Below are 23,714 nucleotides of genomic sequence, written 5' to 3' on the forward strand. Positions count from 1 at the left end.
ACAAATGCAACAGCCACCCAGGGAGAGCTACCAATATAGGGAAGCATCCCATACAGCAAGGCTAGAGCACTAGGACAACCATGAAGGTACCCGTCAGGTACCTGTCAGTGTGATCAATATATCAACAGATACTGAACAGGAAACCCAACCAGGCCCCCTGTGTGGAACACTGACTGTCACACTTCTATGTAAAGATGTGCACTAGCCCATAGCCGCGATTCGGTCCATAACCTCAACAGATTCTAGTAGAACAGTGTCACTAATCCATTGTTTTAACTATGCACTCACTAACCAGGAAAACTCTAAAGTGCAGAGCCAACTGATTAAAAGAGCGGATGGCTGCTAGGACAGCAGCTAGGGTGCATCAGGGACAATAACGCTATGTATGTCAGGTTGCATGAAATAGGAGCCTCCTCCGAGGCATTAGTGGGGTAAGCCCGCTTACCTGTGAGCGACCAGAAGCACTCTGGCCGCTATGGAGAATGTCACTGACCTTTACCATCACACAGCAAGCTGCCACGTTAGGTATAGAGAGTAGCTTCAGTGGGCTAAGACCAATGGTCTACAGCACGGACTTCAGTCTGGAGATGTGCAGTAGAAAATACTGTGGAAACTAGCAAAATGTTAGTGAAGACAAGAAGGTAATAGAACAGGACTCTATACTTAAGCCTGTTCCATTAGGGGTGTGTATCTGTATAGCCGTGTTAGATTATACATATACCCCAAAATCGGTCTACTAGTGTAAGTACCCTTACATAAAATATTTATAATGGTGAAGTACTTATTATGCCCACCAACCTAATACAACCCAGGCCTGACCCTGCCTATATCGGCGGGTGGCCCTAGGCCTTCATGATATGAATTGTACGTAAGTGCCCTTTAGAGACTCATTTTATTGAGATGTGCGACAATAATATGGAGTACCGGAATCGATACTGTGAAGGGTACCTGTACTTAGACATAGAACGTGTTGGTCATCCCATGTAAAAAAGGGATATATCAGTGGTGATGACCCCAGTTAGGGTTAAACAAAAAACAGGTTTTTTTTTTCCAATTATTAGGAAATATTCATACAAGGAATGGGTGTCTAATTAAAGTTTGCTACCAAGTGCACCACTGTAAATGATAATAGGCCCCCCGAAAACGGGGCGCCGTAGATATAGACTGACAGGAACCGAACTATAACTCCAGGAGGGTGTAAGTACATACCTTTATATACATGTGTGGACATACAAGAAGGCCCCAGGACATGTCTAGGGTCCATACTGGAAGCAATGCCTTAGGGAATTGTGCCTATCACTATGGAAGTATAGGCATACCTACACACACACATCTATATATATATATATATATATTTACATAAATATATATATATATATATATATATATATATATATACACACACCTCAATCCCCAGGGAGAAAGAGTGTAAAGCGGAGCTATTGTCCCAACTACCCCATCAGGAGAATCCAGCCTCCAATCGCAGCATCCTTCTTTCAATATGCTAGGTATCAGACATAAAACTGATCAGAACAGATCCTACCCCTGCTCTTATGGTAAGGAGAATAAGCGATATGCACATATGGATACATGTACCTACATACCAGTTTAGTAGATGACAATAATATCTTAAAATAAGAACATGAGCAATAATTCGAGCCATGAAATTAACTGAGCCCAAGAAAAAAATTCACTCCAGCATGTATATGTTCTACAAACAAATATATACATCCTGAAGGTAGTGTACAAACACTGAAACGTTGATGTTGATTTCGTGACTCTGATGCCTTATTTATCGAGACGAGTGTCGCACTTGTATTTACAGAATCAGTTTTAAAATTAGATCGGAGCGACGCCAGCTTGCGAATGGCGACAAGACTCCATCTTAGAAATAGGTCACACAGCGGCATTTTGTCAAAACCACATAGTACACAAAACACAACGCAAAATTGCTAATAAGTAGCACGGCCAGCTTTTCAACAATCTTCCCCAAACACATACCGACGGTGTCTGACATACATAAAAATGACTTTCCAACACATTAAAATCACCACAGACTTAAATATGAACAGCACTAAAAAGTAGCAAATTAGTGGTGTTTTCCCTGCATTCACATTAACATATACACGCGATGTTAAACAGTGCACAACGCAAAATAGCTAATAACGATCCCTACACAACCAATACCGACTTAGTCCCATACACTCAGAGATACCTTTCCAGCTTAGTGTTGCTCGCTAAGTACCCCACAGACCCCCAGACGCACAACGCTATTTAGTGTCGTTCTCCCTTGCATACATACACTTAAAGCAATAGTTCCGTAGCGCAAAAGGGTTATTATTACACGATTCATTCACAATGCCAGCGTGTAAAGAAATTACTGTTTTCTGCAACTAAGGTTTAGTACATGATAAGCAAACCGTATTTGGTGTTGTACTGATCTACTCTATCTCAACAGCTTTCCGGTGTCATCGGTGAGAAGATCGCAAAATGCATTCTCAACTTATGGACTGTAGAGAGTTAAAACACTAAAATGTACTTTGTAATATTAACAGCTTAGATTTGCATGCGGTGGGAAAAAGGAGACAAAAGGCTGTCGGAGGCTGATCTGTGTCCATTTGAATCAACCTGTTAAATATCCTGTAACAGATGCACGCGTACTGGGAACCAATTGAACCATGCCACACTCTTCTATTGTATTGCTTATCCCTGTAAGAGTATAAATGTGCGTACCGACTCCAATCTGTAGTCTTCATGCTGATGCTGTTGATGGAGGTTCCTTATGGATGCCGGTAACTGGTCCCAGTGCGCGTGCGTATGCATAAGTGCACCTTGGGTCTGTATAATTTCTTTGCGCTAAATTGTCTTTAGATCACAGCATGTAACCTGTTTTTATGTTGAATATTACACTTTGTGCGTTGTAAACACATTTCAATGTCTGAAGGTTTTTATTCTACTGTATGAAGCATACTCAAATAGCATCAATTTAGAAGGTATAGGCAGGAGCATATAAAGGTTTAGAAGGTATAGGCAGGATTGTACAAAGGTTTAAAGTTTATAATATATATATTTATATATACATACACACACACACACACACACGTGGCTTACCTCCACGCAGGGAGACTGCTTATGTGAGGCGTGTGGCCGTCAATCTGCTACTGCGTAGGGGCAGGATATGTAAGCAATGCGCTGTCTCACACTGGTTTTGATCCTCGGATCCTTCTGTTACTGGTGTACTCGCCTTACCAGCTGAGCCATTTTAGCTACAGATGAACCCGTTTTTTGAAGTGGGAATCAAAAAGACGACCTCAGTGCTGTGAGGCAGTAATGCCAACCACTACACTAGCCGTGCGTCACTAACTTCTTCCTGTATGTGCTGACGAAGGGCGCACATAAGATATAATTATACATAGATGCACATATGCATACCTTCTAAGGTAAGCACAGAAAGCTGGTGAGAAACGTTTTAAGACCAGCCTATAATGTAGTATATGTGATCCAAATATATGCATGGGAAGAGTACTGCCCCTCTTTAAGGCGAGCCAATGTGAGGCATAAGCCTGGGGATGGGAGGCAAAAATTTGCTAATCCTGGGTTAAGGGTATGCTATAACCATAAGTTCTGGCAGCAGCACCAGAACAGTGGCTAATACTATACATTTAGGCAGGGAAGCTAGTACACCATGAGGTAGCCTTCACAGGATATGATATCAGGCCATTAGATTAAGCTAGGCGCCCTTTGTGATAAAACCAAGGGGAAGCCTGACAGGAGGTAATACCCGGCGCTGAAATTGGCGGTACTGTGTCTCGTCAGCACAGCGCTTCTAGCCGGGAATGTGCACCAGCTGATTAACTGGCTCCTCTCAGAACCGCATAACGCGGTGTTAAAGTGCAAAAAGGGGATTGGGCTAGTTCCCATTCTGCTAGCAAACCAGCTATCACTATACTCCTGTCATCCAGTGACAGGCATCCCCTACCGTTTGCACTAAAGCACTCCCAGCGTGGGAGGGAGAGGGCGTAGGAGACCCACGCTAAAGAACTCCCTGCTGCAGGTAGTTCACTGAGCTATACTGCTTGCGTGCAGGTAGTAACTACTGTCCTTAAAAGGGAAGCAGGGGGCGCTGAAATACCGCGCTGAGTGTGCGAGGTGTTACACTCCAGTCAGCACAGTGCTGCTGGCCCCCTTAATAGAACCGCATAAAGCAAAGCAGTTGAAGATGAGGTCAGTGCCGGGAACACGGGGTTGTATTCTAGACTCCTGACGCAAAACCCCGCAATAACCGAACATCTCTCCTGCTAGACCGGAGAGGGCTCATGGGAGCACTGATCTTGTGCTGCTGTGGCAGGGCATGACGGTCATACAGCACTGCATTGGGGAGCCGCATAGCGCTGGTATAACGTTAAGGCTATTAGCCCTATGCTATAGACTAGCTAACAGGGAAGCCTGCTCAGCCCAGCCAGGAGCTGCGGGACGCGCCGTCTCCTCCTGAGATTTAGCTAAAGAGAGCTGCTAATAGCTAAGGCAGTACTGCAAGCACAGGGAGAATATACCAACTCCACACAGTAAGGGTCGTAGTGGGATACGAGCCCACGACGTCAGTGCTGAAAAGCAGTTATGCTAACTATTACACCGTCTGTGTGACAGCGCAACGATGGCAGAACCGCTCTGCTCTATGTCCAGCTGGTCTGCTGTAGCTCTGACTGTGCCTCAGCTGCATATAACCTAGCTTACCTTCTGAAAAGGCGGGCGCAGCTCTGTAGCGCTCCTGTTATGGAGGAATGGCGGGCGTCCGCGTAAGAGGAATCTTGCACTTGCTGCCTGGGCCACATAGGCTGTACTTGTGGCGTTCAGGGTGAGAGGGTGCGCGGTGCAACGGAGACTCTCCCACTGGCATCGCACCGCTCCCCTAACCAGAGACCCAGACACTGACCCTGCAAGCCGTGGTGGGTCTCTCCTACAGTACCGGCTAATGGCGGGCGTTTAGCACGCCTACCGCGGCGCTACACCTCCCGTTTCCTATTTATGGAGGAGGACCCGGATCCATCTGCGACGGGCCTGTCAGCGCTGCACTGACTTTGTGATCAGCGGTGCAGTGTCTCCAGCTGTGACAAGAGGAGGGAGAGCATGGTGCTGTTATTAATGGTGGGCGTTTAGCACATTGCAGGTTACAGACAGCCGCACTGAAGCGGCGTCTAACGAGCGCGCGGGAGATCAACCCAGCGCCGGTGTTCTTTGTAAGCACCGGCGCAGTGATTATGACAGCCACTGAGCGGCTGTTAGTTTACAGACAGCCGCGCTGAAGCGGTGTCTAAGTGCCCCCCGTCAATGCCGTAGCCGGAGCTTCTACAGTACAAACCCCGGTGCGGCTACAACTATTAGCTCCACGCAGAGACACCTATAGTGACAATATGTCACTTCCCAGCTAGCAATTAACATCTCTCCTGCTAATCAGGAGAGGTGTGTCATACTTACTGCTGTTGCGGCCAGAGTGCTGGGCATTGAGGGGAAAGTGCAGGGAACCGGACACAAGCCAGTTTCAGTTGTGGCGGGCCCCGCTGAGTCTGTGGACTCAATTTTTAACGACCCCTCTATAAGGGTGACCGGACTCAGGCTGCTGTAGCCCTGGTGGCTCCCACGGTGCAGGCAGACTGTCACAGTAGCAGTCTGCCTGTCCTCAATGCATATTTCAGCTTCTATTTAATACAAAATAACTATAGGGCTGGAGACAGCCCCATGTGCATCGGCTCTTCTCGGGCACATTCTAAAAACTGGGGTTGATGGGGCATAGAGGGGGAGGAGCCAGTCACACTTCTAAATTATATAAAGTGCCAGGCTCTACTCTACCACAGACTATACCCCACTGTCTTGAACTCCAGTGTCCCCTAGTGGATGAAGGAGAAATATATCTGTATTACAGTTTCTTCAGTAAAACTTTCTGTACATTTTGTGATCGTGTCTGTTACCAGCAAGGTTTCTGAAGCCCCAAACACTGTTCTTGTGGTCTTTCCACATAAATCTCTCCATGTAAATTCTTGGTAAAACTAGCCCACATCCTAAATTTATCAAAGCCCCATCCTATACAACCCAACCACCCCATTTTTTCCTGATTCCATTCAGGATATGTGGAGGAGCCCTAGACTGCACACCCTGAACCGCATCCAGGTAACCTCTTAGGGTAGGTCCCTAACATACCGGGGTTGAAATCCCTATCATACTGGGGTGCAAAAAAAGAAAAATGTGTTATATATAATCAGGGTGTGCAGTCTAGGGCCCTTCTCTACATACTCTATTTAGTGTGCTCCTATGCACACCTGAAGGCATGAGACTTCTTCAGCCTAGGCTAGCACCCCTCCCCACCTGTCCTCTATTGGTTTTAAACAGGGATTCAGTAATTTTTACTGCACTTTAGTAAAAGGCACAATTTAGGCAAGTCCTACAAATTTATATACTGTAGTGCAGACATGGGTTGATTTTTGGATTGCTATGGTTGGGCATCACATTATAAACACATTGGTACATCATTGGTATGTGGCAGGAAACTGGATCACCTCGGAGGAAACTCACAGAAACAGAAGAACATAAAAACTCCACACATGTGCTGGAAACTAACCCACTATCTGCGTGCTGTGAGGAAGCAATGCTAAACTCTGTGCTCCATTTAAATTGCAGAAATTGGCTTATTCAGATATTTGAATCCTTATTCTTTGATAAAACCCAAGTCTTGGTAAAACGCCTTAAGATTCGCTGCATTTCTACTTATAGGCTGCTGTATACATTAGGTGTTCCCTTTGGTGAGATCTAGGCAGAAGTAATGTATAATGAGCCCCATGCTTACCATTGCATAATAGTTGCTGTTTACCATAATAGGACTTCTTCCACGCAGATAAATGTATTCTTCCCACCAATCGCTCACCTAGGATATAGGGAAAACCATACTGTGAATGCAACGTAGGAGGAAATGGCAAGAATAAGATATTTAGGAATACCACCATATACAGGATGAAATTCTCTATTTCAAAGATTGTAGTAAGTATGATGTATGGAGTTACAGTCATGTAATTACATTTACGGCGGAGGTGGCAACTATTATGCTGGGTACACATTGCCCGATATAACAGGCATTCAATTGAATGGGCGATATATCGCGGGCATGTTGGCGGGTGTGTACCAGCGATTTGTCTTAACGACATAGTTTACAGACATATCGCGTCGGCTGTGCAGGATAGGTGATAGTCGATTTATCGCCACATCATGCTGTGTGTACGTGCGATCAGCCGATCGCCCATACACTTGCTGTAGAGCCTGCCGGTGACTGACATCACAACTGGACGGGCGCATGTAAATGCCCGCTCAGTTGTGACGCCAGGCACGACACATCGGGCCGACGATTGGTAAGATTCCACACTTCCAAAGAGCATCGAAAGTGCATATAAACCCCAGCTAGAGAATATTACTGGCTACATTACATGGAGTCCAGCTCAATGCATGAACGTGGGGTACTATGGGCCATTAACAAATACAAGAAGTGAAAGTGCCTAAAAAGCCGAACGTGATGGGAACGCCTGGGGAATACAGAGTCTACCATAAGTCACTGGCACTTTAAACATTGCAAGTGTTGAGCTACTCCCTCTTACATATCCTTATCCTGTAAGACACTTTCTTTTCTTGCTATAGAGTGCACACAGGGCAGATGGCATTATTGGGCTGCTGTGGCATCCTAGGGTTCCTTTTTAGTAGTGAATTAACTTACTACGCCAATTGACTCAGAGAACAAGAGTGGTTAGGGGAGACTCTGATACCAGAGCTTACTTCGCTGCCACCCCACTAGCACTGTGGGCCCAGAGAGGCCCCCCCCCCCCTACAGGTCTGGGTGGTGACCAGGGGCCTCGGCAAAGGCTACCCCATCTCACTAGGCATTGTAACAAAACGAGTGTGCTGTGCTCCAGAACGGTGTACTATGTACTCTGTATCTGACTTCATTTCCCCATCATCATGGAGAAAGGGAGTTATTGCACATCTAGGACTGGCAGGTCTTCATCTGTGACTTTTTAGACATGTGTAAAATGTCACGCGTAATTGCCAAGTGGACAGCCAGGCCTTACGCACAGTCAGCACAAGTCTCCAGGGTTTGCCATTCTTCTGTTAGAACTAATATTGGGCGCTAGTCTGCACACGAAATGCTCCGTTACAGTGTCACATCCGCTGACACTGTAATGGAGCAATTTGCATGCAGAGCCACCCATAGTCACACACAGAACATAGGTATGCCGCATATCATTTTAATCAGCAGAAGCTGCTTATATGTTCTATTCGCATCACTTTGCTAATAATATGCATTTTAAGGGAACAAACTCGCACTAAAAGAGTCACACGGCGCTCACACGTGATGTGTGACGCGACTTATAGCGCGCAGAGGATAGATGTATGTGGACACATCTGTAGGGTTTGGAGAGCTTGTGTCTGTCGGAGCAAGAGAAAGAAATTTCCTACGATTTCTCATTAGCCGTCCTGATCCTGTCTTTGCAGAATGCCTTACACAGCCATTTTAGGGTCAGCTTTTTGCTTTCTACCAAAATAGAGCAGCTCTCATAAAGTGCAGGATTTTTTGGAGGGTGTGGCACATCCATGACCACTATGTACTCCTCCACTGGGCCCTTGGGACTTGCATTTTGGTGCTGATGACACGACAACAATCTCCTAATGAACCACTTGATACAGTGAAGTTAAAAACTTTCACATGGAAAAAGTTTTCCTTTTGGCCATTTGCATTGCCTGGAGGGGGTCAGAGCTGGGAGCTCATCGTGGCACAATTCCATACGCAATCTTTCATAAGCAAAGGGAAGATCTTCATGTGAAACCTTTTCGGTCAGCACCTCAAGGGCTCCGTGGCATGAGGTTTTGGCAGAGAAGCGATGCTGGGAGTGGCAACTTTCAGTGTACCCCCCCAAAGGGGCAGCTCTGTGTTGTTCCCAGGGGCCGATGTCCCCTATAACTTTGAGAGAAAAGTTTTTTTTATACTTGTTATAAATCCTTCTCTCTGAACCCATTGGGGGGACACTGCGCACCCCCCCACCATAGTTCTCTTGTTTGAAGGTTACTAAAAGCAAAACATTTTTCCATGGACATATTTCTCTCTCCCTCTTCACGCTGACTTTTGGAATATTTTAAGTCCCAACACTTTATTGAATATTCTGGACCTCATTCTGAGTCGGGCGCTATGCAGATATTCATGCAAATGGCCAATGTTTTTCTTCTGTGCCTACATCTAAGTGACACCGTGCACGCATCCCTATTTTGTACATACAGAACTGCAGTACAGACTTGGACGCGCGGTAGCACAAATGTAAGGGGCGTTCCTGGACGGTGACTGGGAGGTAACAGTGTTGTGGCTAAAAAAACGCCTGGAGATGTCACGTCTTATGGGAGTGTCGCAGGCGTGCCGCTGAAAGCAGTTGGGTACAGGGACGCTGAACCGCTCACATAGGAAGCCGCACTCCCTAAGAAACTGCACCTACCATAGAGCTGGTGCAAGGTCCGAGCGGTATTTCAGCGCCTATGGATGCTAACAGTGGGCGCCTCAGTCCTTGCACATTTGGACGCCTGGATGTACACCAGGGAAGGGCATTATTTATTTATTTATTTTATTATTTATTATCAGTTATTTATATAGCGCACACATATTCCGCAGCGCTTTACAGAGAATATTTGGCCATTCACATCAGTCCCTGCCCCAGTGGAGCTTACAATCTATGTTCCCTATCACATGTACACTAGGGTTAATTTGTGTTGGGAGCCAATTAACCTAGCAGTATATTTTTGGAGTGTGGGAGGAAACCGGAGCACCCGGAGGAAACCCACGCAAGCACAGGGAGAATATACAAACTCCACACAGGTAGGGCCGTGGTGGGAATTGAACCCATGACCTCAGTGCTGTGAGGCAGTAACGCTAACCATTACACCGTCTGTGCTGCATTAGCAAAATCACGCAAAAGCGACTGTGTCTAGGACGCATCCTGAGAATCGGACCCTCCCTGGAGGAAATTATTTGACATAATTATAAATATATCCTGCGAAAGCAGCCACAGCTACCATGAAAAACAGTCCATAGTGGCTGGACTAGAAAGATTTACCCAGTAACTGCACGTTATATTGGGGATTACCATTGTGTGCACTTACATAGTTAGAGGCCCACCAGGATTTCAGCTTCAGGTACCACTGCAGTCTGGGTGCCAGATTCGCTTCAAAGTCCTTGGCTAGTGCAGTCATACGTTTATACTCGTCATCACTCATCAGGGGTCTCACAGATTCCAAATACTATGGACGATAAAGTGTTAAAATGCCAGGTTACTTGTACACACACATAAAAATGTAAGTCTGGTAATAGTGAATTGTGTAATCACAAAGAAGGATCTGAAATAAATAATAATAAAGAAAATTCATTGTTACTGTGTGCGTATCCCCCACAGCTACAATCTTCAGCTGCACCTAATCACCCTAACCTATAGAAGCAATAACTCATCCAGTATCCTACATGTAGTGCCCAGGTGGAACTAAGAAATCATCATACGTCCCAAGTCTGGTGTTGCTGGGTGTAATGTGCTGGGGGTTCTCGCAGATAAAGGGCTGCTGTGCACAATATAACTTTGCACAGCAATTACACAGCAACCCTCAGTGCTGGCGGGCGGATTGCTCCGCAGATCATTTCATTTACCTGCAGCACGGCCTTACATTGTGCCCAGGACTGAGCTGTTGAAGATGCCAGAATGGACTGAGGGCCTGATTCAGACTCGCTCGCAAGCGGGTCGATGGTGGCCCTGTGCGCATGCGCACGACGGAGCCGGCTCCATCGTGCGCATGCGCGAGACCCGGATAGCGACGGGCAAACCGTCGCTCCGGGTCTCGTAGCAAAGGGGGCGTGCTGTCTTTGTTGAGTGACAGCACGCCCCCTTTGGTGGGCGGGACGGGGGCGTGGCTGCCCAGACGGAGGCGTTCCCATGGGAACGCCTACCGTCTGGGGCCGGCCCCACTGACATCACAAGTGACGTCAGTGGGAGTGCTTTCGGCTCTGTTAGAGCCGAAAGCACTCTTGGGCTTGCGGCAACGAGACCCTACCACAAGGGTCTCGTCGCAAGCTCGAAGGTCGCGATGGTCTTGACCATCGCGACCATCTTCCTGGCCGCTCGCTATAGCTGTGGGTGGTCACCCACAGCTATACGAGCGGCGAGGAGGCAGCTCTAAAAAAACCAGAAGGCCAGCCCTGATTCAGAGCGAGCGCTCTGTCAGAGCGTCCGGCTCTGAATCAGGCCCTGAGTGAGATCTGCGGTACAATGCATCGTCCTTATTATAGATAAGGGAGGAGCAGGCGGCCGTCTCGTTATGATCACTGCTCTATCCCTGGATATGTCATTTTTCCTTGTTCCGTGAAGACTCACCCTTTGCATTGTCTGTTTAATTCCTGGAACAGGAAGGCGAGGGAGCGATGCCTGGTAACTGTATAACATGGGCTTACGGCCTGAGAAAATCTTCACCAAAGTCTAAAAAGATTAAAAAAAAGTAAATGCTGTAATAAAAGAGGACTCTTTCTGTAATACAAGCTTTGGAAAACCAATGCATTTCTTTTACAGTTTAAATACATTTATAATACAATAATAATGGATCCATACACTAATTTTCTTATCTGTGCTTATAATGTTACAAACCATTTCCCGCATTAACGACAACTCTTGCACATGCTGCTTTGAACGAAAAAACATCAGTGGGTCACTAATTATAAACAATGATTTAATAACATGTTACAAATAGTACAGATATCTTTAAACTGTATCAATCAACCATAACAGCTATGACCAGTCTGGTTAGCAAATTAGACTAATGAAAGCTAATATCCGACTGGTTGCTACGGATTAAATCACATTTGTTCTATTATAATCCCCAATTTCCCCTAACTATACAGTACTGTTGAATGCGATCAATATACTAATAGCCAGAAAGCAGAGATCCTGATCTCAGTGTCAGGCAGCTGTTCTAAGAGCTGCTAAAATCCTGGATAAATGTACAATAAACAAATACATACGCAGGTTCTCATTGTGCTTTTCCTGCATTTTAGGTTCAAACCTTTTTTTTTTTTTTGTTTAAGCCAGTTTTTTTGCATTAATGTTTTAATGGAAAAAAAAATGTTATCCTGCATATTATATTAATACTATGAAACATTGCTATGTACTATAAACCTTGATCAACCATGTTTTAATGCTTTCTAACATTAACAATCCAAAGTTATTATAGGATTTTATTTTTATCTCATTAAAAGAGAGTTAGACTTAAGTCTTCCTTCCACTCAGCTCAGTAGATCTGAAGGCTTTGAATTGAAATAAACATGAATGAGATTAAGCCATGAAGTGTTTCTCTGTGTATTGCCTCTTTAATGTGTTTTCCTTTTAAAATTGCGAACGTTAGTTGTGGTTTTCTCCTGTCCTATAGGATTGTGAGGGGAGGAGTTTGTGGAGTCTTGGCTGATGCTAGCCAGATTTAGTACCTCTCTGATCTGGTTCACCCCTCCCTATTTCTGTTGTGTGTGTGAATTTACTGTATTGGTTCAGATCACTCAAATGAAGACCACAAGAAACAAAATTGTGGAATACTACACCAGGGGGATTCCCTTATAATAGGCTTTTAAAAAAAAAAAAAAAAATCATGGCGCCGTGTCTGTACTCAAGAGTATAAAAAAAAAAGTGTGTGTTTTTTTTTTTTTTTAATTACAAAACAAAAAAAACAAACAACATCTGGCGTAAACCATAATTTAAGCCAGCCAACCCTTCTGCTTTGACCTAAATTATAATGACTGGACGCATCGGGAGTTACTTTCAGAAAAAAGGAGACTTATGTTCTTAACGGTTAAGTCTTGTTCTTCGACTCCATAGAGGGCACAGGGAAGACACTGGTTTTCAGTTTGGTTCCAAGGCAGGAGCTGGGCACTATTTTTCAGGGGGGCTGTTAGATGATCCCCTGTATTTCATTGAATTTTATGAGGAGAGTGTGGGCACCAAACAGTTAATTAAAGTATCCACAAGCCCAGGCTTGAGGTAGAGGAGAAGGAAGGCCAGCATACATACAGAACCATACACACCATGGAAAGTACAGCCGGACCGGTCACCATGAAAACACCCCCCGGCAGATAGGTGCGTCAGGGAGGGCACCCTGTGCCCCCTATGGAGTTGAACAAAAAGACTTAACAGGTAAGAACATAAGTCTCCTTTTCTTCTTCCTCCACTAGGGGGCACAGGGATGATACTGGGACATCCCAAAGCTGTCCCCTATGGGCAGGGACGCTCCTGAGCTGCAGTGAGCACAGAACGCCCGAAGGCGGCGTCCGAGGACGCAAAAGTATCAAAAGCATAGAATCTGATGAAGGTATGAGCAAACAACCATGTGGCAGCCTTACAGACCTGTTCTGCAGAAGCCCCACATCGAGCTGCCCAAGAAGATGTACCCACTGACCGGGTGGAATGGGTCGCCACGGCGACAGGGGCAGGAAGGTTCTCCAAGGAGTAAGATTGGTGAATGGTAAAGCGAAGCCAGCAGGCCAAGGTCCATTTAGTAGCCGGCCAGCCCCTCTTATGTACATCATACAAAAAATAAACATTATCAGACAAACACGGAGTCCAACTTGCGAATCTCCCTGGTCCTCCTGACATAAAGCTGGAGCCGCTATTTAACGTGGCTCCCCGCTGCAGGGAGCAGTCTTACCTGCTTCCCCAGGTGAGCGCTGGCTGCGGCTTGCGGCTCCGGGTGCTCAGGAGTCTGTGGCCGAAGTCACTGACCGGGTGCTCAGGAGTCTGTGGCCGAAGTCACTGACCCAGTCGCCAGTGCTGCAGCCACCGACGGCGGAATGGCAGCTGTGGGGACGCCTTACGCTGCCAACTCTATATAGAAAAACTAAGAGTAAATAAAATAAAATTAAATACGGGGGGGGGGGGGGGGGGACCAGCTAAAACTGCCCCCTGAAAAATGGTGCCCAGCTCTTGCCTTGGCACCAAACCCAAAACCAGTGGCATCTCTGTGCCCCCAAGTGGAGGCAGAAGAAGAGGGATTTTACAGGTACCGCACTAACGCACCTATAATTTAAATATGACAATTAAAAAAATTTATGTGTCTATCTTCCACCTCACTATAATGTTGGAATAAATCTACTAAGAGGAAAAATGGGGGAAACAAAGTTATTTCTAGAAAAAAAAAACCAACGGTGTTGAGCTTTTTCCTAGATCTACACTTTTCCTCCAGTCCAGCGATCTTTTTCACATCTTGTTTCAGTCGTGCATGATGGAGAAGAGGCACCTTTTTGTGAATAAATTCTAGTATGTTTCACTGCAACTGTCTCTCATGTGCCACTTTGCCCCTGGGATCACATCTATAGTTGATGAGATCATACCAAGCAGTCTCAATCCCATCCGGAGTTGCATGCTGATGCGTTTTTGCACATATCTTGTCAGTTTGCATATTTTCATACATCTTTCTTCTAAGAGGCTGACCTTATAATTCTGGGGATCTATTATCACCCCTAAAAATTGAATCCTTCACACTGGATTCAACCAACTTTTGTCCCAATTTATGATCCAACGATGCCTTTCTAGGAATTGTAGAACTTGGGCCACCTTGTCTTGCACTATTTCTCTCGTCTTCCGGGCGATTAATGTCACATCATTATTTCTTCAGTTCTTAGGTGAGCTATCATGGTTTCTAGAACCTGGGTAAATGGTCTGTTCGAAGTTGATAGGCCGAAGGGGAGACACGTGAACTGGAAGTGTTCTTATGCCATACAGAACCTTAGGTATTTTTGATTGTCTATGTTTACTGGTATGTGGAAATAAGCATCTTTTAAATGTATTGATGCTAGAAAATCCCCTTTTGATATGCCTGCTAGGAGAGATTTTATCGTCTCCATATGAAATTCTTTTGTCAGCACATACTTGTTCAATTCTCTTAGAACCAGGATAGTCCCGAAATCTCCCGACATTTTCTTTACCAGGAAAATAGGCGAGTAAAAACTTGTTTTCCTTTCCATAATGTGTACTGGTTTTATTGCTCAAAGTCTGATTAGTCTTTTCAAACCGTCTATCATAGCGATCTTTTCCCGTCTCACAACTGGCATCCTGGACTGTACAAATTTGTCTCTTTCTAGTCTCTCTCTGAACTCTATTCTGTATCCTGTGGATATTATCTCCAAAACCCATTGGTCCTGAATACTTTGAGTCCATGTGCTGGTAAAGTGAGAATCTTCCTCCGACTGCTGGTTCTCTGGGGGCCTTGCAGTCATTGATGTCTGGAACGACCTCTCCTAAATTCTGCCAAAAGGATTGTCTGGTCATCCCTGAAGCATATCTTCTGTTATACTGGTGACCTGGTCTATAAGTTCTAGCCTCTCTGTACTGTTGCTTTGATGAGAGAAACAGATACCTGTTTCTCCTATCCTGTGGTAGTCGGTAAGAGTTACCTCCTGTCATTCTTTGTATAAGGGAATCTAATTTGCTCACAAAAAGAAAATAACCCTCATACGGTAATGTTGCCAATCTATTTTTTTAATTTGCATCAGCCATCCAAGATTGCAACCATAACGTTCTTCTAGCTACTACTCCAGCATCCATAGACCTTGCTGCATAAGACACAACATCCAAACAGGCCTCACAAAGATATTAAATAGCTTTTTGCATAAGCTCTAAAGGTGCATATCCATTTGACGACTTTGAAATTAGTGCACGATGACAACATTGTAATCGTGCAGTCGTTTCACAGTCTGATGTGCCTACACTGAACGATCAGTTGTTCAGTGTAGGCACATCAATCATCCCCTAACATGCTCAACCTGACGTTATCGACCAGCAGGCGCGCGCATCGCTGGTCGTTTTTTACATTAAACTGCCCGATTTGCAAACGATTAACAAGCGTCGAATGATAACGATGTCGTTATCATTCAATTGCCTTGTTTAATTGCGTAGTGGATACGCACCAGTTTCTTAAAAGATATTGCGTTGAGATCTTTTCTTTAATATCTGTATGCAAGGATGCACTCAAGAGTCTTAATGGTCTGGAAATAGAGGCTATAGCTATATCAGACTTTAAAAATACAGCATTAGAAATAAGTAATTTTTTTTAAATTAATTTTTCATTCTTTTATCCATGGTATCCTTAAATTAAGCACCACACTCTAAAGCAAGGGTGGGGAAGCTTTTTTCTGCCGAGGGCCATTTTGATATGTATAACATTATTCGCGGGCCCAGTACAGGCCACACCCCTCATCTCATGACATCTCATGGGGGCGGGGCCACAATCGCCGGTGATTACAGCAATGCCCGGAGCATCCCGAGGATGCTCTAGGAGCTGTAAGGGCAGCGGTGTGACCATCATAAGCGTCCTAAGGAACCTCCAGGTGGCACTGCAGCATATATTCTGGCTGAAGTGTGCCATTCTAGGCACCCTGCTCGCCAGATAAGGCTAGAAGAAAAAAGCTCAGAGGGCCAGACCAAATGATTCCGCGGACCTTACATGGCCCCCGGGCCTGAGGTTCCCCATCCCTGCTCTAAAGGAATGGTAGTTATCGTCATTGACTCTGCAATCACAGCATCCACCTTTGGTAGTGCACACCATTTAAGCAATTCTTCATCTATTATAGAATATGTATTCTACTTTCAACACGGTTCAGGTTACCCTGTCTCTTATCAAAGGTCTGCCATTCTTTAATGACAATTTCTTTTATTACCTTGTGAACAGGAAAACTTCTACCCTTTTTTACTCTGTCTGTAAATAGTAAATCCTGCTCATCCCTCTGTTCTAGGACTTTTTTTTATTATAATTCATGGCTTTATATATATATTTTTTAACATGCTTTCAACCAGATCCACATTAAATGTCCTGACATCCTCACGAATCTCTCCAGACTGTTCACTAGAAAAATCACATTCTTCAAACTGACCATACTCAGATGAGACAGCCTCATGTTCATAATCAAGACATGCTTCAGATCTAGACCTCTTAGGGTAGGGACACGTCTAAACGTCAGGCAATCGTGCCAATGTTCAGGGCAATTTGCCTTCACCCTGGACGTCGCATGATTGCCGGTACACACTTAAAAGATTTCATGAACGACGGAACGATCACTGTTCCGTCCTTCATTAATATGTACAGCCAGCACAGGCAATCACACAATATCACTTTCGACCGCGGGAGCGCGCAAATCTGGCACACACACTGCACAATTTGTAGTTCCGATTTGGCCAAATCGGGCCGATATCGTTAGGTGTGTACCCAGCCTTAGACATATGCATAGTTAGAAACTCCTCTTCAGATAGAAACTAATTTTTCATCCAATCCATTAGCTCTTGGTACGGATTAGGCTGCTGAGTAACTACAGGCGTAGGACTCTTCTAAACACAGCTTTCACAAAAGACCATCTCCAGTGTCCCTGCAAATGGTTTAGCACAGGCTGCACACAGACGCTTCCCATGCTTGTTCTTGACAAAATTCTTCTTTGCTCCCATGTTAGGCAAAGGCACACTAGAAATTAAAACACCCTATTACCAGCCTAATACTAACGATCCTGCATACGTATGCACCCACCAAGGAGGACTTGCCACGACTGGGAGCTATTCGGCTGTTGGGGTGAAGGCTCAGATTCCATATTCAAGATGCAGACAAACAGGGGTATTGAATATACGTGCGTGTCGAAGTTTTCGCCGCACATCGGAGCTTTTGCCGGCGAAAAAGTATTGCGCGCGCCCCCGATTATACCCGTATCCAATATGAAATCGGCGGAAATGTCACCCGGCGAATGTGAAATCACCGAAAACTTTGCTGATTTTTGGGGAAATCACCCTAACACCCCCAAAACGATGGTCTGACATGGGGGATCACTCTGGATACCCCCGATTAGCCATGCTGAAGGTTTTTGGGGTCTTTAAACGGGCTCAATAGCTGCCATTTTGGGGATTTGGGAAGAATTATGGTGAAGAATAGTATTTAGAAGGTTTTTTTTGCAGAAAATAAGTAGTCCCAGCTAATTTGGGGTACTTGAAAATGGGGGTGAGCATATTTAAAAGTTGCTCAAGTGAAGTTTTAAAAAACGTGAAAAATCCACCTGCCGCAAACACCTGCAATGAAAAAAAACACCTGGGGCATATTTGGGGACCCCCCTAGATTGTAGTTTGCTAGTTTTTAACTTGGTACCCCCCAATATTTTTTTTCGACCCCAAAATGAAAGTGCTTTTTTTGGGGTCCTCTGGAGGTATTTTTCAAAAAAAAAAAAAATTGACACAATTTACCTCTGGGGGACTGTCTGAAGGCTGCAGGGTGGTTTCCGAAATGTTGCACCCCAAAACCCCAATTCTGCACTTTTTTTCGCCACCCATTCCTTGGTGATACTTTTTCGCAGGGTCGAATGCAATATACTTTTCGCACCGGCGAAAAGTTTTCAAATTGAATAAGGTGTAAAAGTAAAACCGGCGAAAATGACGTCATCCGAGCGAAAACCTCGCAGAAACAGTGTTTTTCGCTCCATATTGAATACCCCTATTAGTAGATAAGTTAATAGGTAGAAGAGAATCTCACTCTCTACCTCTGGTGAACGGCGCCGTTTAAGCCCTCTGACCTTTAGTCCGGGTCGGGTGCATGCGCAGTGACTGCCGCACTGCATTCTGGTCACTCCAGCCACCATCTTTACCCGGGGAGCTCAGAATGAAAATGCTCCACCTGCTGCTAGAACTGCCCAGGACCGAAGTGCAGGCGTCCTCATCAAATTCCGGTATATTACCGGTTCTCAGCAATCCACTTCATGACGACCTCCCCGCCTCAGCCTGCGGCACAACGGGCACACTGGTCAACATACTAGAGAGGTAAGCCCTATTTAGAAATAAAATACATTTCAACACTCTACATCTGTACTGTTAGCAGACAGGAAGAAAAGACAAGGAGGAGGAGGAGGAGGGGCTGGAATATATATTGCAGGGGAGGCCGTCCCTGAAAAAACTTCCCGTCTATACTAGGGGAACACGTCCTATATCCCAAGGTGAGGCTACCATGGAGGATCGAAGAAGAAATAAAGTTTGTACAAATATATATTTTTTGTTCTCATTTTGTCTAATCTTTGCATATGCTTCCGCTTCCATTACCTGCGCATGCCCACACATCTCTAATGACGAGCTATGCGGCTCTGCTCATTTTGCCGGCAGGGTGACTTTCCACTCGCCCACATTGGCACACTGATTAGTATATTCAACCCTTTCTGCTTCGCCCTGATAATCAAGTGAAGCAGGAATGGGATTTACTCAGCGGTATCTACTCAGCGGATTTACTCAGCGGGATTTACTTTGCTTGAGCCATAAAATGATTGAATATGTTGTATAAAATAACCTGCAGGCTGTGTGTATAAGGTGTATATAACACATAAATGCATTCTGTGTGTATATTGGGGGCCCATTCCCAAGATATTTCATTATGGTATGCAAATATTCCAAAATACGGAATATCCAGTTATCCAAAACACCCCTGGTCCCAAGCATTTGGATATGGGAGACTCAACCTGTATAATAAATTTATATATATATATATATATATATATATATATATATATATAAATAAAACAAGTGTCTGAAACACAAGCCTAGAAGCTGCAGAACAGTTGGCCAGGCTGTGTGCAATCTGCAAGACAATGTGTGTTATCCTATAGTAGTTAGGAACTACCGTGATAACGTTGAACATTGCGTTTGCTTTCCCTTCATTGGTTCCACCTTTTTCAGTTACCAGTAAATTAATGATGGGTTAATTACCATTTCTCCCAACACAGACCCAACCCAGTGTCCAAAGTATAATTGCTGCAAATCATTTATCCCTACCTGTAACATATAAATGACATAAGGTAGATAGATGGGTGTTGTGTGTCAGAGTTCACCAGTTAGGCACAGATTGAACTACAACAAGAATTATATATACAGATTGAACTAGCACTATTATACTAGTCATTACTTTCCTCACCACATAAATCTATGTTCTCTCTTTTGTAAGAACGGTTCTAGACTGAGCACTCTAATGAGACTTTTTTCCACAGCTCCGCACAGTATAACTGGGGAGGGGGAGAGGCAAGGTACAACAGATATAAAAAGTCTACACACCCTTAATGAAGATTCTGCAATGTGAAGCCTCAACTCACAATAAATCACGTTGGTCCCTTTCCAACCGACAAAATGCAAGAGAAACAGAAGACCACTGATGAAAGGTACCAATCAAGAGAGAGGTATAAAAGAAATTCAAAAGGCATGACGTACCATGGAGCACTGTGATCACGACCATCAGCAAGTGGAGAAAATGTGGCCCAACAGGGACATGGCCAAGATCATGGCCATCAGGAGCGGATGGAAGGACAAGGAGAAACCCTATCAGGGAGGTTACCATGAGGCCTAATGCAACATAAAGGCAGCTGCAGGAATTTCTGTCAGGAACTGCTCACTCCCTGCAAGTGGCAACAATCCCGTACTCTGGGGATGGGATACAGTGTGGCAAGATGGAAAGATGCCATTTCTCACAAAACCAAGAACGTCAAAGTTATCTTTGCAAAAACACATTCACTCACCGACCCAACTCCCTCAACACAACTAAAGGTAGCAGCGTTCACCAGACTGGATGAAGGAGAAACTCCTTATGGCTTGATGAGACCAAGGTCGAACCTTGTGGCCTTAATGGTAAAAGACAAACGACACAGCCCATCATCCACCATACCTACTGTGATGCATTGGGGCGGCGGCAGCTTCATGTTATGGGGCTGTTTCACATCAGCTGGGACGGGAGCTCTAGCCATGATAGAGAGCATTATGCTTAGCTCTAAATATCAAGATATTGTGGAATGCAACTTGCAACCTGTCGGAAAGCTGAAGAGGAATTTCACCTTCCAACACGGTAACGATCCAAAGCACAAATCAAAGACACTCAACGAATGGCTCCAGAAAAAGAAGATTGCCAGTCTTGGGGGCATATTGTTGGCTCGGACCTATTCAATTAGATCCTGTATCCCCCATGTGTAAAGTACCGAGGGTGCACTTTTCTTCTCAGCCTCAGGAGCTGCGAGGAAAATTCTGCATTAAAATGCACCCGCTTGGTATTAATGCGCGGAGAAACCAATAGATCCCACATTTTATGCTGGCTCTATGGGATACCGCTTGGGGAAAATTAGGAATAATTGAACAGCTCCGGGTGTGGAACCCGAAGCTTAACCCTGCACATAATTGGATATGCACCTTGGAATGGCCCAAACCTCAAACCCATTGAAAACCTGTGAAATGACCTAAAGAGGGCCATGCACAGGGAACCCCCTCCCAATATAATGGACATTTGATGGACGTTTTTGTAGAGCAGAATGGGATAGAATTGTGAAGTTCAGATTTGTGAAGCTGATTAGAGACATGTTCAAAAAGACTTGCTGCTATAAACAAAGCAAAAAGTATAGTTAAGGGGTATGCACACTTATGTAAACAGAATGCTGTAGGTTTATTTTTGAAAAGCAGAAAAAAAAACTTTGCTAGCTGCAAGGTCACATTACAGATGGACTAATAATATCTGACATGACTGATCTTGATTTCAGGTGTTACATCACTAAACCTGCCATTAAAGTGAGGAGGGGTATATTTGTTTTTATACCCACTGCAGTAATAATGTATCTGTGTGCCACTGGGTGACAATAATCAATATAAATAAAACATTTTACTATTTGACTTTAGAGGAATCTTAAGGATTACTGGTGAGAATAAAGAAAAGCTGCCTACCAGCCAGAGCTTGGTGGTAGCCGACATCTTGCCATGCTGATCGTACATCCATCCATGGTATGACAAGAGTTGTTTCAGGATGTAGCGCATAGTCGTGATAAGTGCGAACCAAAGGCCGGTGGAGAAGAGGACGGCGCTGAGAATGCTCTGTCCCTGGTGAGAGAGGTAGCTGCTGCAGAGACACAAGGGGGATACATTTAGTAAAACACACTGTCAGCGAGGCACGAAACCAGCAGATTAACAAGGAGTATACATCGGAATGTGATTGTACGCAATACAATTAATGGATAAATCTGGGATAAACCAACAATAGCCGGGGCATATAATTCTGGCACGAATAGGTATGTGGCAAGATGGTGGTACTCTCTAGAGTCAGTGTAAATATCGTATAAACAAGAGAAGGAAAGACGACTTTTTCTGGAGTACTCTTCAATTGACTAAAGGTGCATACACACACAATGATTTTCTGAACGATTATCGTTAACGATATAGTTTATCGTTCAATTGTTGAAAAAAATCGCTCACTTTCTAAGTTAAAACGATGAACGATTATCGTTCATGCGCGTTCATGTTTGTAGTTCAGTCAGACTGACCAGCTCAACGATTTTCATTAAGGGAATATGCAAAAATCGTTTGTAGTTCAAAAAAATCGTTCATTACATTTAGTAAATGAACGATTTACGTTCATTTTTCCCTTGAAAAAATGAACGAAAATTGTTTACTAAAATCGTTGTGTGTGTATGCAGCTTAAATGTTAAAACATAGGGGATGATTCTGAGTTAGGCAAAAAAAGGAAATTACTCTGCACCATGAGGCACTGGAGGTGGGGCAGCTAAACATGTGCAGAGAGATTAGATGTGGGAGGGGCCTGCACTAGCTCAGATCTAGATTGCTGTGTAAAACTAGAGCTGTCCAGTATTTGTGGGCTACATGCAAAGTCTGCCAGGATTTACCCTGCATGCAATTAAATGAATAAATGTATCTGCAACATGGTTCATCCAGATGCAAATTTATGTGCTTTTTTTTCCCCGTCTGCTTTACTCCCAACTTCGAATCAGCACCATAACACACATAGAACAATACATACCTCGCTGGCAGGTGTTCTTTGATTTTCCCAATCATTCCCATGGAAGGATCAACACGGGCATACATGGTGCCCAAGATTGCTATCACCACAAAGAACCAGCTTGATGGACTGGCAGGATAAACTCCAGTGACAAAACTATTCTATAACGAAAAAACAAAGACACCACAAGTGAGAAGTTATCCCACTAAAGAAACCTAGTTCCATATAGTCTAAACATACAGAATGTGCTTAGTACAGAAAATATTTATTTTTGCTGCAAAACAGTAAAGCTGGCCATGCATCAAGCAATATCAGCAAATTCACCAGACATCACATCATGTCCCCAAAGTCACCAAATCATTATTGTACCATGTACTGCAATCTCACATCTGCCCTAACAGGCTCCCAGCAACTCCAAGAGACATCCTACTGTACCCCCACAGTGCTGATCAGCCATCTATCTATACTGCTCAGGGATCCTGCATGGGGTCAGCATTACCTGGGGCTGTGCTAGGTACACATACTAACGGCCGTATTCAATTAGTGGCGAAAACTGCCTTTTTTTCGCCATCGCCAAAAAAACAGCGACATTTTCACCAAAAAAACAGGCGAAAACGGCAACAGGCGAAAGAAAAATGGTTAAAAGTTTGCTCCATCTCAGACCAGGAAAAAAAAAAAGCAAAATCCCTATTTTTGGCTAAAAATGTGGGGATTTCAGCAGTATCGATCCGTGTGTATGCGCGCTCCCGTGGGGGCGTCCGTCACTCCACCTGATTTTCAGGCGGTCGGTAACCTTTTTCCCTGTTTCAGTTAGTGAAATGCAGCACATCACAAGTACATAACACTCC

At 44.5% G+C, this 23,714-nt stretch overlaps 1 protein-coding gene across 4 annotated transcripts in view; it reads right to left on the reverse strand.

The window, feature by feature from the left end:
- Positions 1 to 23,714, reverse strand: part of LOC148478433 (carnitine O-palmitoyltransferase 1, liver isoform-like) — an 83,093-nt gene that overhangs the window by 43,341 nt on the left and 16,038 nt on the right. For all 4 annotated transcript variants that reach the window (XM_088455432.1, XM_088455433.1, XM_088455434.1 and 1 more), the window contains exons 3-7: positions 22,888 to 23,027; positions 21,801 to 21,972; positions 11,436 to 11,537; positions 10,180 to 10,317; positions 6,839 to 6,916 (exon numbers count right to left, since the gene is read on the reverse strand). In XM_088455432.1, the coding sequence (XP_088311558.1) occupies positions 6,839 to 6,916; positions 10,180 to 10,317; positions 11,436 to 11,537; positions 21,801 to 21,972; positions 22,888 to 23,027 (630 nt within the window). The remainder of the gene's footprint in view (positions 1 to 6,838; positions 6,917 to 10,179; positions 10,318 to 11,435; positions 11,538 to 21,800; positions 21,973 to 22,887; positions 23,028 to 23,714) is intronic.

This window comes from Taudactylus pleione, unplaced genomic scaffold (assembly GCF_031769625.1).
Source record: "Taudactylus pleione unplaced genomic scaffold, aTauple2 ptg000655l, whole genome shotgun sequence".
In the NCBI taxonomy this organism is placed as follows: domain Eukaryota; kingdom Metazoa; phylum Chordata; class Amphibia; order Anura; family Myobatrachidae; genus Taudactylus; species Taudactylus pleione.